The sequence below is a fragment of the Podarcis liolepis genome, assembly GCF_965112155.1.
Source record: "Podarcis liolepis genome assembly, chromosome: 17".
NCBI classification, from domain to species: Eukaryota; Metazoa; Chordata; class Lepidosauria; order Squamata; family Lacertidae; genus Podarcis; species Podarcis liolepis.
In genome coordinates, this window is record NC_139571.1 from 4,245,703 (window position 1) to 4,258,649 (window position 12,947).

At 45.5% G+C, this 12,947-nt stretch overlaps 1 protein-coding gene and 1 long non-coding RNA gene across 2 annotated transcripts; one reads left to right on the forward strand and one right to left on the reverse strand.

Annotated features, from left to right (window-relative positions):
• Positions 1–965: 965 nt before the first annotated feature.
• On the reverse strand, positions 966–12,099 carry IDH3G (isocitrate dehydrogenase (NAD(+)) 3 non-catalytic subunit gamma). The gene is made up of 14 exons (XM_083482881.1): positions 11,641–12,099; positions 10,748–10,789; positions 9,133–9,144; positions 7,630–7,727; positions 7,352–7,464; positions 6,510–6,570; positions 5,763–5,895; positions 4,913–5,046; positions 4,430–4,532; positions 3,728–3,874; positions 3,287–3,381; positions 2,733–2,793; positions 1,653–1,748; positions 966–1,194 (listed from the first exon to the last, which is right to left on the reverse strand). The coding sequence occupies exons 1-14, from the start codon at positions 11,707–11,709 to the stop codon at positions 1,192–1,194; spliced, it is 1,167 nt and encodes a 388-aa protein (XP_083339007.1). The 5' UTR covers positions 11,710–12,099; the 3' UTR covers positions 966–1,191.
• Positions 11,643–12,324, forward strand: LOC310696833. Its single transcript, XR_014520753.1, has 2 exons — positions 11,643–11,781; positions 12,093–12,324. It is a non-coding gene; the product is annotated as an uncharacterized lncRNA (long non-coding RNA).
• Positions 12,325–12,947: the final 623 nt, after the last annotated feature.

Here is a 12,947-nt window from a genome sequence, read left to right on the forward strand (position 1 = left end):
CCAGGGCCACACACACTTCCAAGGGCTGGGCTGGAAGCAGCGCTAGGAGTCAGAGGCAAAGTTGACAGAGCAACCGATGTGACTCTTACCTTAGGTGGACTGTCACCTACTGCACCTGTGTGAAGTCAGAGGTTTCTACATACACACCTCTACAGCCAGACACATGAGCCATTATTGCAGTTCCAAGGACACATTCCATCTGGGCAAAAGCACTCAAGGACACAGAGCAGGTCCGGTACGGGATGCAGCCTGGTGGAGAGTTCTGGAGGACTAGAGTGCCACATCCAGCCTGTGGGTCTGAAATTTACCACACCTAAGACAGCTAAACAAGGTCTGCATGAACCTAACCATTTACCAGGAGGCTGCTTTCTGTATAGACCTCTCCTCCTGCCCTGGAGTGCATGTTTCTAGTCCCTGACTGTAAAGATAGGATTTTAAGTCTAGGCAGTGCTTGATTGGGGGCAAAGCATTAGTAGGCTGCAGCTCTTTAGTGCTCCCCACTGCTAGCAGCAGCAGAAGTCATATGCTGCTTGCAGAATTTAGCTTTTATATCACCATTCTCTTTGGCATTCACAAAATCCATTGAAAATTAAGTGTGTCTTTCTGTACTGTGTTGGAACAAAGGGATGTGCAGCTGTAGCCACAGGAAAACCTGCTTCTTTAAAAACCGACACAATCTTAGATTCCAGTCTGCAGGTGCCATGGTGGTAGGTTATACTGCAGGAAGCAGCCAGCTCTCTTCCCTAATTAGGGGAGTCTGGCCCTTGTATTTGGCTGCTGCCTTAGCCAGTCCTTGATTGTAAGTTCCTTCAGTGTAAGTCACCAGGATCCTTCCCTACGATAAAAACCATGCTCCATAGCCCCAAACTTCCCTCTCCCCTGCTGCTCTTTCTCACCACACCATTAATCCACTTAGCTGTGCTTATCTACTAGTCAGCCTAAAAGCAGGAGACACGGAGACATGATAGGCCTCACATTTCCATTTATTTCCCTTTCGTGAGGTGGGTATGAATTGCCATCTTACACACTATATACAGAAGATGGGAGTTTGTGCTTGGCTAGTTCACAATGGAACAGTCTGTTCTAGTCACAGGCAGCAGTTGCTCCGGCCTCCTTCAGGCAGACATGAGGGGTATTTGTTTCAGTTGCAGCTCAAACAGCTATTGAGCCTGGTTCCTTGGCTTCAGAATGTCACTAAAAAACAATAACAGGCAAAGGTAAAAAGAATTGAATGGCAAAGCTAGCTACACAGACTTAGAACTACTTCTATTTCATTCTGCCCAACCTCACACTGGTTAATCACTAAAATTCCCATTTTGTAAAGAGGCAAAGCCTAAGGCAAGGACAAGGGAAGTTTAAAACTGCTCGGCTTCAGTCGCAGGAGGATCCTTTGTGTCCACGCAGCCCCTAAATTCTGCTGTTACCAGTGCCCCTTAAGCCCCTGCCCTTTCTTCTCCTGCCTTACATCCAATCCCTAAAGGCAGAAGCTGCTCAGTAAGGACAAGCAAGTACAATCATACAAAAACATTGGTATGATGACATTGGTCTGCACTTCATCAAAATCTTATAACTTCCCTTCTTCACCTTCCACTTCAACCCTCCCCCCCCCCCCTTTGAGAGCTGCAAACCTGTCACCTTCCTACCCAACTCACCATTGCCAGGTTCGGGTTAGATTTTTTTATCTGTTGCAGGATGGACTGAACAGCTGCTGAGGTTGTACCCTGGCCCCCAATATCTGGTGTGTGAGTCTGGAGAGGAAAAATAAAGAAAAAAGCTGTATTAAGCCACCTTCACTCACAACCGCCCCTTCACAGTCTTCAGTTTAGTTAACTAGCAGTCTGTCTTCAAACTTTTGGGAGCCAAGAACCCCCTTCAGCCCAAACATGCATTTTGGGACCTTCATTTTTTTACTGTTTAATTTATCTGTAAACACTGTTGCAAGCCACTCGAACATTTGGTGTATCTGCACTGCAATTATCCCTTTGTCCCAGCAAAACACTGGAAACTGCAGTTCCCAAAGGGATGGGCGAGCTAGAGACATCACCAAGGTAAAAACTATTTCCCATGGCATCCACAAATGAAAATGCCAAATAGGCAACAGACATTTGTAGTGAAGATGGGCTACCTACTCAAAGTGTAAGGACAGTTACCAAGGGACACCCACATGCAGACGCATACATACACGCTGTGGTTGTGCACGTATGATGGTGCACTCTTGGAAACCTGTGGCTCTTGACCAATTGAAGGGATAGACTATTCCGCCCAACCTTCTTTCCACAATGCCACCAACTTGATACTTCTGCTCCCCCACTGTACCAACTGACACAAGCTTCTTCATTTACTTCTCACTACAAGTCCCTGCGTTGCTGTACAAGTCATGGCCATGTTCTCTGATCCAACTGCACCCCCAGTAGGGCACATGGACTAGTACCTGCTCAGCCATCCTTGTCATGCCTTAGGGATCTTTAGAGACTCATGGGCCCAATGGCTGCATCCTTCACACTTGCTCTAGGAATCATTTAGACCCGCACCCCAAAAGCCTGACTTGGATTGGCAAGTCACATTTTGGGTGCCCTCCGAAACAAACAAGAAATCAATCTGAGATATTTGACAATGGTTTTTAAGTCCTCTGCTGGTATGTACAGACCCAGGAAGAACACCCAGTAGCTAACAGCCCATATCCCCAATTCTCTTGATAGGCCATTGGCCTGGGAAGGGAATAAACAACTCACTTCTGCTTCGTCCATAGAGGCCAGAACTGCCTTGCGGATAATTGATGCATGGTTGTGCAGTCTGCAATGAACAACAGAGTGAAGTGGTGAGAAACAGCAGCACAAATGCAGTCTCTCTTTCCCCCCCCCCTCCCCTATTATGATGGAAGAATCTGCCACTGAGACAAACATTTCATTTTTGTCTCACACTTTCCCCAAGACGATCAGGTAAGTGTGCAGTAGCTCCCACATTTTAGAGACATCTCTCCACCTAGTGTCACCCAATAATTTAGTGGCTGAGTAGATATTTGAACTTGGGAATGCCTAGAGCAGGTGAAGGGAATCTTTGTTCCCCCCAGATGTTGCTGAACTACAACTCCCATCAGCCATTGCAAGCACCGTCAGGGATGATGATGGCAATATCTGGAGGGCCAAAGGTTCCACACCCCCATCTTAGAGGCTAACCCACTATGCCACATTGGCTCTCATAGTTGGGAAATGGGGAAACAATTGCAGCAGTTTTATCAGGCAGTGGCGGCAGCAGCTGAGAAAGGGAAAGGGGTATGCGCACGTACTTCAGGTGGTCCAGCATCATGCAGCTGGCGAGCAGCATGGCTGTGGGGTTGGCAATGTTCTTGCCAGCAATGCTCTTGCCAGTATTGCGTGTGGCCTGAAGAGAGAGAAAAGAGAGATAAGGCATTGAAAGAGCAGGCTATATTGTCTGAGGGAGCAAGAGGGTTTCCAAAATGAAAGAAACCAACATAGAATAATGGAGAGGCAAAGATACACGTGGCCTATTTTTTTGCTTGTGTGTTCTGCTCTCTTCCGTCCCCCTCAGTTTTCTTCCAGGCGATGCTTATTGGAGAGATCCTGGTGCTCAGGCCCATCTGGAAGCCAGAGCCTCTGCCTTAGGAGCCCTTTCTCACTAAATCAAGTAGCATTCCTGCCCTCGGTGTTTCTTCATCTCAACCCCACTTTACCGGAGCCTGACATCTACCACCCTCTCAAAAACTCACCGTTTCAAAAACTGCATAATCACGCCCGTAATTGGCACCTGGCACCAAGCCCGGGCCCCCAACCAGTCCAGCACAGACGTTGTTGACAATGTTGCCATAGAGGTTAGGCATAACCATGACATCAAACTGCTGTGGACGGGACACCAGCTAGGAAAATCAGAGACAGCAGTGAGTGTAAAGGTGAGAGTAGTGATTCATGTCCCCTCCTCTCCCCACCCATCCCAACAGTGATGAAGTTTCAGGTCTGCATGGAAGCTTTCATAAAAGCACTCCTAATTTAAACAATTTCTCTGAATGATCTGCAAAAGTCACATATTCTAAACAGAAAGTTACATTATTAGCCAACTTGTTTTCCCTCCAAAGTAAATCCTGAGAAATATCTTCCGTTTCCTTTATAACAATTGCTTTGACTATTACAAAGCTTGACATTTCCAGTTCTCGTGATTCTATTTTAAAAAACAAACAAAACAAAAAACCCCAAAGTTATGCTTGTGGGCACAAAATGCTGGGACTGACTCCTGTGCATGTTTAATCCATGTGAATGGATTAAGGTGGTAATCTCAAAGCGATTTATGGTGGCAATCCCTGAACAGCAGTGCCAAAGAGAATGAAGAACACAAAGATTTGACCTGTCTACAAAGAAGACTCAGGTGTCCTGTGTTTGAAATGGCAGCTAGACATAAAACTAGACCATCCAAGTACCTGCATAGTAGTGTTGTCGACAATCATGCTCTCAAATGTGATGCTTGGGAAGCCAGCTGCCACCTCTTTGCAACACTGCAGGAAAAGGCCATCACCCAGCTTCCTAACATGGGAGAAAAAGAGGGGAAATTTCAGTCAAAGCTGCAGCAAAGGCACCTCAAACTGTAGAGGCAGCAAATGTTTGTGGTATTCCTGAACAAGAGCAGAAAGGTCTATGATGCTAGCGTACAGTCAGGCCTGTACAGCCTACCTCTTCCACACAGAACAGAAACCTGATCCCTGACTTGGCAGCCTAGGAATAAAATTTCACGGCACAATAGCCTGATTTGCAGGGTGCATAAATAAGAATTGAGGCATCTCCTACTGGGCACAAGTTGTGGCACACTTTACACCACTGAGCCAGAACCCCCCCCCCCCCAGCTACACCCATTCCTGCTCCCACACACGTACGCTGAAGAAAGGCCTACATGTTCCCTAACGTACATGATGTTTGCCTTGTGGACGGCGGTCACCTTCTTGCGCCCAGCTTCATGCGCCAGCTTGAAGGCGTATTCTGCGATGCGCAGCGACTTGGTCCTTGTGATGATCTTCAGGCTCTCCACTACACCAGAGACGCTCTGGAGGGGGCAGGGGCAGAACAGGCAAAATCAAAACTCCTAGTTTCTACCTCTAGCTCAGTTGGGACTGGGTGGGAAATGATGTCCTACTTGGAAAGATTACTGCAATCCTTGGAGGGATTGCCAGTTTTAGGAAACCAACTTTCTGCTTGTGGTTTTCCCCTATGATGTATCATAGTACCCTGGTTAGAGGCAATCTATTTAACTGAGCAAGAGCTGCAGGCTTCGCCTGTTTTTTCACACCCATGCGAGACAAAGCAAATGTCTGTGAGTGAGTGAGTGAATATGCTAGTATGGAGGAGCTTTTACAGAGCCAGTCCCTGTGACTGAAAAAAGCCACTTGCCAACATCTTGGTTTTTGTCAGGAGGAACCATTTGGAAGTACGCAATCACAGGAAGGAATCCCTGGAATGGAAGGATGAGAGCCAGACTGAACCCCTGGACTGTCAGTTGCTGGCCACCATCATACAATCTTTGACACCTCACTAAAAGGTCACTTGCCATATAGCAGGACTATCCCATCACCACTCAATCCTGATCATGATATGCCTCAAGCAGAGAGTCAGTATGCTTTAGAAGGAAAGGGAAGGGAAGGGAAGGAAAAAAGCCCACCTGGAGAGGAAACAGCACTGCCCCAATGCAAATAGGGTTGAGGAGGGAGTGGGATTTGGGGAGAAATAAAGAGGGCAAAAATGGATGCCTCTGCTAATTAGCACCTCGTGCTCCAGGCTGCTGTATTCTCCCTCTGTGTTCTCTCGGACTATGAGTATGTCAATGTCATGGTGCCTGGTTGCCACTCCTCGAAGGCTCTTGCAGTGAATCACATTAGCAAACAGATCCAGATTTGTGCTGTGGAATCAGAGAGGGAAAGGAAAAGGTCACACGGCACAGATTCTACTCAGAATAACAACTGTTGCGATTCTGTGTACTTCAGAAAGGACAATTGTTCCTTTTGCCCCAGATCCACTTTCTCCCTACTTTCGCCAATTGCCTTAACAAGAGTATCGTCTTGCTAGGAGAGATGAACCTCATATGCTATGGATGATGACCAACCCACATCATTGGGAATGAGATTCTGTGACACACCTGGATGGGAGCAGGAGGGCTGTGATGCAGGGTCACACCCAACCAGCAAGAATGCTGCCGCTTGCTTTTCCAATGTGCTTCCCAGCTCAGCAGACCAGAAGCAAAACCACACCAAGGAACAGAGGGCAGAGCTGCAGATAATGTGTGGGTACTAGAGTAACATGTCAGTCCTGTGACTTGTGGCATCACTATGGGAAGCAATACAGAAATTAAGACTACTGGCCTCATTTACATACTTCCTTCCACTTCCACTATTTTTTTTAAAGCCTCTAGACAGGGGTAGAAAATGGAAATGAATGGTTGTATACAGACTAAACCACACTCCCAACTCTTAGGACTCTGCTTGGCAACTAGGCTAAGCCGCTCTCTCAACTCACCGCATTATGTTGTTCCGGGACTTGTGAGAAGGTGGTAAGTTATGGTTCGTCTCGATATTTCCTATAAAGCCAGGAAAAGAGAACCAGTTAATAAGAGGATCCACTCCCTGGCCTTAGTAAACATAACACACCAATATGGGGCAATCTGAAAATTGCAGCTATATAAATTGTCCTCTTTCCTGATGGGTTAGAAACAAACGTGGATAAAATATCAAGCCTGGGAAATCTGGATTCAGATTCCACAGCAGTCAGACATGTAGTTTCAGTTCCTCCATCCACAAAATGGGAATAAGCAGCACCAGTTTTCCAGAGCTATCACAAGGATGCAATATTAGATATAGGTTTAAATGCAGCAGAGTATTGGACTATGACCTAAGAGATCAGGGTTCAACTCCTCACTCAGCAATGAAGCTCACTAGGTAACCTTGGGCCAGTCACCATCTCTTAGCCTAACCTACCTCACAGGGTTGTTGTGAGGATGAAATGGGGAGGAGGAGAACCATGCACACCATCTTGAGCTCCTTGGAAGACAGAGATGGTATATAAATGTAATAAAAAAATAAGCATCTTCAAATACTGTTAAGGCGAAACCTAGAATAGGCTCGTTTTGGACTGAAGAGGGAAGAAGGGAAGAAGGAAAGGGGACCAGATGAATCCAAAATGTGGCTTTGGAAAATAAGTGGATACTGGCCTTTACTAAGCCCATGCAGCCCAGTAAAACAAATCTGCCCTTTCCAACCGCCCCCTGAAAAGATACACAGGACACCCCTTTTTCCTCCTTTCGACTTCACTTTATGCAGAACTTGGCACAATTCTGCATGCTGTGAAAAGCAAAGGATCACCTTTGAGGGCTACACGGTTGCGCCGGATGGCCATGAGAGCATTCTGCAGGTCCTCTTCAGATCCCTCTGAGCTGACCAGAACTTCCTCAAAGTCCACAGGCACAGTGGCATGCCTGGGGTAGAGAGAAGAGAAGGGTGGGGCAGTCAAGGTGAATTCCAGCCATGGCTTTGAGAGGCAAAAAATGTCTGTTAGTTAGCAGGACAGATCAGTGCACATAAGCAAGCCTTCTGGGTCTTATGCACAGCTCTGGAGAGGCACACAGAGAGGAAATTTGTACCTGAACACCTCCTTGACATGAAGCATAAGCTCCGGCCCAATCCCATCTCCAGGAATCATTGTCACAGTATGGCGTCCCCCATATTTGGCTGGTGGAGGCTGTGGAGAAAGAGGTGCAGGTTTAGGCAGTTTGGAACAAAATATTGCAAATCGTAATACTTTTGGCTAGGCCACACCCCTGCCCAGGAATCTTAGGAGGCCTTTGTTCTCAGTCACTACACATCCCTGCCATGTTCATCTAGGCCAATGCCTTTCAGACAAGCCTCCAAAGAACCCTTTCCACACTGACATGCAGAGTCTGCCATGAAATGCCCCCACCCACACTGCAGAGGGTTCTGGGGCATTTTCTAAGTCACCCACTCAGTTTGCATGGAGTGCTTGGTCAGGCCTACTGGGCTTCACTGTCACCCCTTGCTAACTAGGGGGAGCATCCTAGAACATGCTCAGCACTTCCCTATGCCTACACAAAGCATGGAAGGCAAACAAGCTGGTTCACTGTTATGGATCTTCCTTCCCTATAAGGAACCCCTGACAAGCTTCTGATGATCAGGAGAGCTTAAAAACAACAAGGGTATAGATTATTTGTTCAAAGTGAAGAATGAAACCCTGAGAGTCCTAGATCCCAGCTGGGTAACACCAGCTGCTCTATTCTAACCAGCAGACCACCCCATTCTCACCTCATTCTTTTAGCTTGCTACACTACATTCAACCAGCACTAAGGATTGTCATGATATTCTCAGTTGCCTTGAATTTTAGCCACTCTGACCTTTGGTTTCCAGTGGTAAATACAGTGGTGCCCCGCAAGACGAAATTAATTCGTTCCGCAATTTTTGTCGTCTAGCGAATTTTTCGTCTTGCGAAGCACGAAATCCCATAGGAATGCATTGAAAATCAATTAATGCGTTCCTATGGTCAAAAAAAGTCCAAACAAAGCCAAATTTGGTACAACAACAGTTTATTAACTGCTCTTTAAAGTCACACATACTGTAAAGAGCAGTTCAAAAATTGAAGGGAAAATAAATTAACTTTATAAACAAAACATGTCTTTGTTTTTAGACAAAGAAAACAAAGTCACGAGACGTTTTCGTCTTGCGAAACAAGCCCATAGGGAAATTCGTCTTGCGAGGCAAATCGAAAACGGAAAAACCTTTCGTCTAGCGAGTTTTTTGTCTTGCGAGGCATTCGTCTTGCGAGGTACCACTGTATAGACACTAGTATCCCCAACCCTAGCTTATCAAACCCCATTCAGGAGACAGTGTTTCCAAAACCAAATTGAAGAAAGGTTTAAGCCCACTGTTTCCAACTTGGGAGAGGAGGCTAACTCAGGACTAATGGTCCATATATTCTAGCTCAGTAGTGTCAGTCTTAGCAACCACCCTTTGCCAGTTACCATCCATCTTGGGACATTTGCAGCCTGATGAATACTTGATAATTGGAATAGGAGACTTAAACCCATTGGCTGTAACTCCAAGTTTAAAATTGAAATGGTAGGAAAACTACTTACAATAGTCTGTTGCTGTAGGCAATGTATCAGGAACAGATATGGGGAAGATAGGAAAGGAAAAAAAGAACAGGAGATTCACAGGCAGCAGTGTAAAAAAAATTATTGTTAACCAAACATTTGCCAAGATCCTTCATCTAGCATTTTAACCAGCAGAATGCTTTACAATCTCTTATGTCCTTAGAGCCATTATAGTACTGCAATTTTAAAACAAATATGACCAGGATTCCAACACTCACGGACACCAGCTGTAGTGAACAGGGAAGCCAGAGTGTATTAAGTACTACAAGACCAAATTTCCAAGGGTCCAGAAAGTATATCTGGTGCCTCTGAAATGTTATCCACTGATCTTTTTAATTTGTCCATGTATTTTGGAAAGTTAGTTGCTTGCTATGCATTTGGATACCTCTTTAAGATATCATAACCAAATTTTGCAGAACAGTTCGTGAATCAAGGAGCAGGTTTTCATCTATGTTGTGACAAATTGGATGCCATTTTGAATCAAGATAATGGACTGAACCTTTGAAAACTGCACTGATTTTAACAGGTACAAGGCTGTTAGTACCTTGTAATTTCCCTACACAGTTAATAAGTCAGAATTATTACTCCAACTGAACAAAGAGAAGACATGGAAAAGGCAGGTCAACATCGCAGAGCCCATTAAAACATCTGCCTCCAAGAGAAGAAACTGTCCTAGATTGCAACATTTTGTTTGCATACCAGATTTGATCCCAACTCCTCGGGTGCTCAATCAGTAAAAAGAATAGAAACTGATGTCAGATCAGGACCATTTACATTCCCCTTGTTGTAAATAAAAATATGCCCTTTTCCCTTATGGGGTATCCAAGAGCCCATACAGAGTCCTTACATAGGTTCCCTATTGGTAGGAGAGAATAACAGAGGCCAACCAGAGAATATTGAGAAGCAAAGCAGCTAGTAAGCTTGATCTTTATTGATCTGTTGCAACAGGGTGCTCCCCTCACACGCAGGAAAGGAGGAGGACCCAGAAAAAATGCTGTGCAAGGGCTTATAAAGACTTTTGAAATTCCCATCCTGTAGATCAAGACCACCCCTCCAGAAACATCATACATACATCACAGAAGGGGTGTAACCTAAGACCACCCCTCAGATACATCACAGAAAAGGTGGTCTTAAAACAGAAATTTCAATATTGTTTTTCTCTTATCCTTGTTTATTTCCTGTCTGGCAGGTTACTTGATTGGATTGCCTGGGGAGCCTGGCCAGTCTTTTGTAGTGATAAATACTTAGTTCCTGTCCATGTCACAGGCTCACACCTTATTCAAACACAGACATACCCTTAAGACAGGATTTGTGAAGGAAAAGACAATGGGGAGGCTTTTCCATTTTGACCTTGCAGAGAAAACATTTGGTCAGTTTAGGAATCAAAATGGTTCCAGGTTGGTCTTCCTGTGCTGATCTATGTATGTGCGGTTATGAACATTACCATATATCTAAGACCAAATAATTCCTATCACACCCTTCCGTCCATAGACAGCGGTCAGTGAATTTGTGGGGGAAATAATGTACAACTGAAGACAAGAGTGCCTCTCCTAACATCTCTCTGTGACAAAGGATAGCAAGCACAAGCAATACAAACCGAGGCCACATTCCTGCGACTGCCATCCGTTAGAGCCTGCACCTGTGAGGGAGAGAGAAAAACAGTATAGGCTAAGGAAGGGGATTTGGGGAATCCAGAAATAAAGGATTCTTACAAGACAGGAATGAAACACTAGGTGTCCTGTCTGACTCTGTGAAATTCCAGGTTTGAGCGAGATCTTTCATTTACTCCCCTTTGCCAGAAGCTAGAGATGGATATTTGCTCTGCCAAAGCGTTCTTGCTCAACTGTCCCATCAAATATGATCAAATATGTAATGCTAATGAAGGGTTCAAATCCACATTCAGCCATGAAGCTCCCTGGGTGACTGTGGGCCAGCCTCTCACAGGGCTGCTGCTGTTGTGAGGATAAATGGGGAGCAGCAGGAAAAGTGTGAACCACCTTGAGCTCCCTGGATGAAAGGTGGGAGATAAATGCAATTAATAAATAAGTCTGTATGAAAGCAATGGGTGGCAGTTATTCCAGACTCATTGCTATGGAGGTTACTAATCATCATCATCATCATCATCATCATCTCCTCCTCGTGCAAACAGAGCTGTTTCCTTTCCTTTCATTTCCTTGGTTGTGCTTTTAGCCCTTTAATTCTCCTCTCCTAGTCTCATATCTATCGCCCAATCAAAATTATCTGCTACGCAACGAGTCCCAAAGGAAGCGCCCAATAAAAAACCTTTCCATAAGAGGCCAGCCAATGCGAAAGCATCATTCTCCTTTTGCCCCACCCACCGGCTGCCTTCTTAACCAATCGGAAACATGGCAACGGTTGCCCCAGCCCGCCCACCCACTCCCCTGAGAGGAAACCAAGAAGCGGCGCCGGTTTCTCTTCACCTCCGGACAAGGTCATTGTCCACAACCGCAGTCGAAACCGTCGTCTTACCGAGCGGGACGCCAGCAAGGCTGGCCTCCACAGCTGCCTGCCAGTGTACAAAACTGCCGACGCCGCCATCCTGGAATCTTCTGAGGGGGGCGAATTAAGAGGAGTCTTATCCAGATACCGCGAGACCTGTGACGAAATCCCGTAAGAAACCGCGTCTTCCTGCACAAGCGGCGGCGGGAGGAGCGCATGCGCAGTAAAGTTGCTTTAGCCCGTCTCTTCCGACAGAGCTTGAGATCCTTATAATTCCCGGTGGATATTCTCCGGGATTCCTAGCATTCTCATTCGTACTTTGCAACCGTAAATAACTCACAGCTGCCATTTTATTAGTTATTAACCCAGCAGGTCGGAATGTCCAAAGGAAGGAGGGCTCGCAGTAGGCGCCAAACGAATAGAAATTCGTTTAATTATTCTGCTCTTCGTATAGTGTTGCTTTTGCTTATTTATGATTTCAGCTGAATGCAACGAGAGCTGCAATGCATCCTTAGTAAGAGTAGAACTGTGCAAGCAAGGACGTCTTCATAAAATTGCTCCTCGTTTCGGGGTTGAAGACTATACGGAAAGCCAGCAAGTTAAATGACACATACTGGACTTCAATGTGAATTAAGTCTTTGTTTTCTTTTTCTGCAAACTTTCGACAAAATTGCTTATTACAGCCACATTAATAAAACAACTATTACTCTGTTTCCCAAGCTGATTTTTTTAAAGAATTCATTGAACTGGTTTACCTCATTATTACGGTACTGTAAAATAATATGTTTAGCATTTTACACCCCCGGTGACCCATTTTTTTGTCACTCATGTACAGTACATGTTTTATTATTTATGTGTACAATGATAACAGAAATAGTATACAGTAGATAAAGATATAAAAAGAACAACTATGTTACTGTATTTCGAAGTGCCAAGTAAGAGCGGAGGTCGATAGAGGCTTTGCAGCCCCTTCCCTTGAAAACTAGCACCACCTAACTCAAAAGCCACGGGCAATTCCACACTCAAAATACTGAAGCTATTATAACGATCAGCACTGACATGAGGATTGTTGTTGTTTTTAAGATCTCCCATCTAAAAAATTTCGGCAACAAATGTATGTTCAACTGCACGGGCACCTCCTTCGCCCCTCTATCCCTCAGTTAAAGGCGTAAACGTCCACTCAAATGGAGTCAGAATCAACCCGGAAGCTAACGTGTCGCGCCGACCTTCCGCTGCTTCCGGTCTAGACAAGGCCCAACCTCTGTGTCCGCGGCCGTCCTAGAGCGGCAGCGTTGATAAGCAGCGCGCAGGCGCCTCCGCGCTCTCTTTCCGCTCGG

Bases quoted from the DNA above. Each gene is read 5' to 3' on its own strand.
- IDH3G (XM_083482881.1), bottom strand. From the start codon at position 11,709: ATGGCGGCGTCGGCAGTTTTGTACACTGGCAGGCAGCTGTGGAGGCCA. The intron at 7,465-7,629 runs GTACAAATTTCC...TCTCTACCCCAG, and splicing joins CATGTCAAGGAGGTGTTCAG to GCATGCCACTGTGCCTGTGG. The intron at 5,047-5,762 runs GTGCTAATTAGC...TGCCCCCTCCAG, and splicing joins ACAGCAGCCTGGAGCACGAG to AGCGTCTCTGGTGTAGTGGA.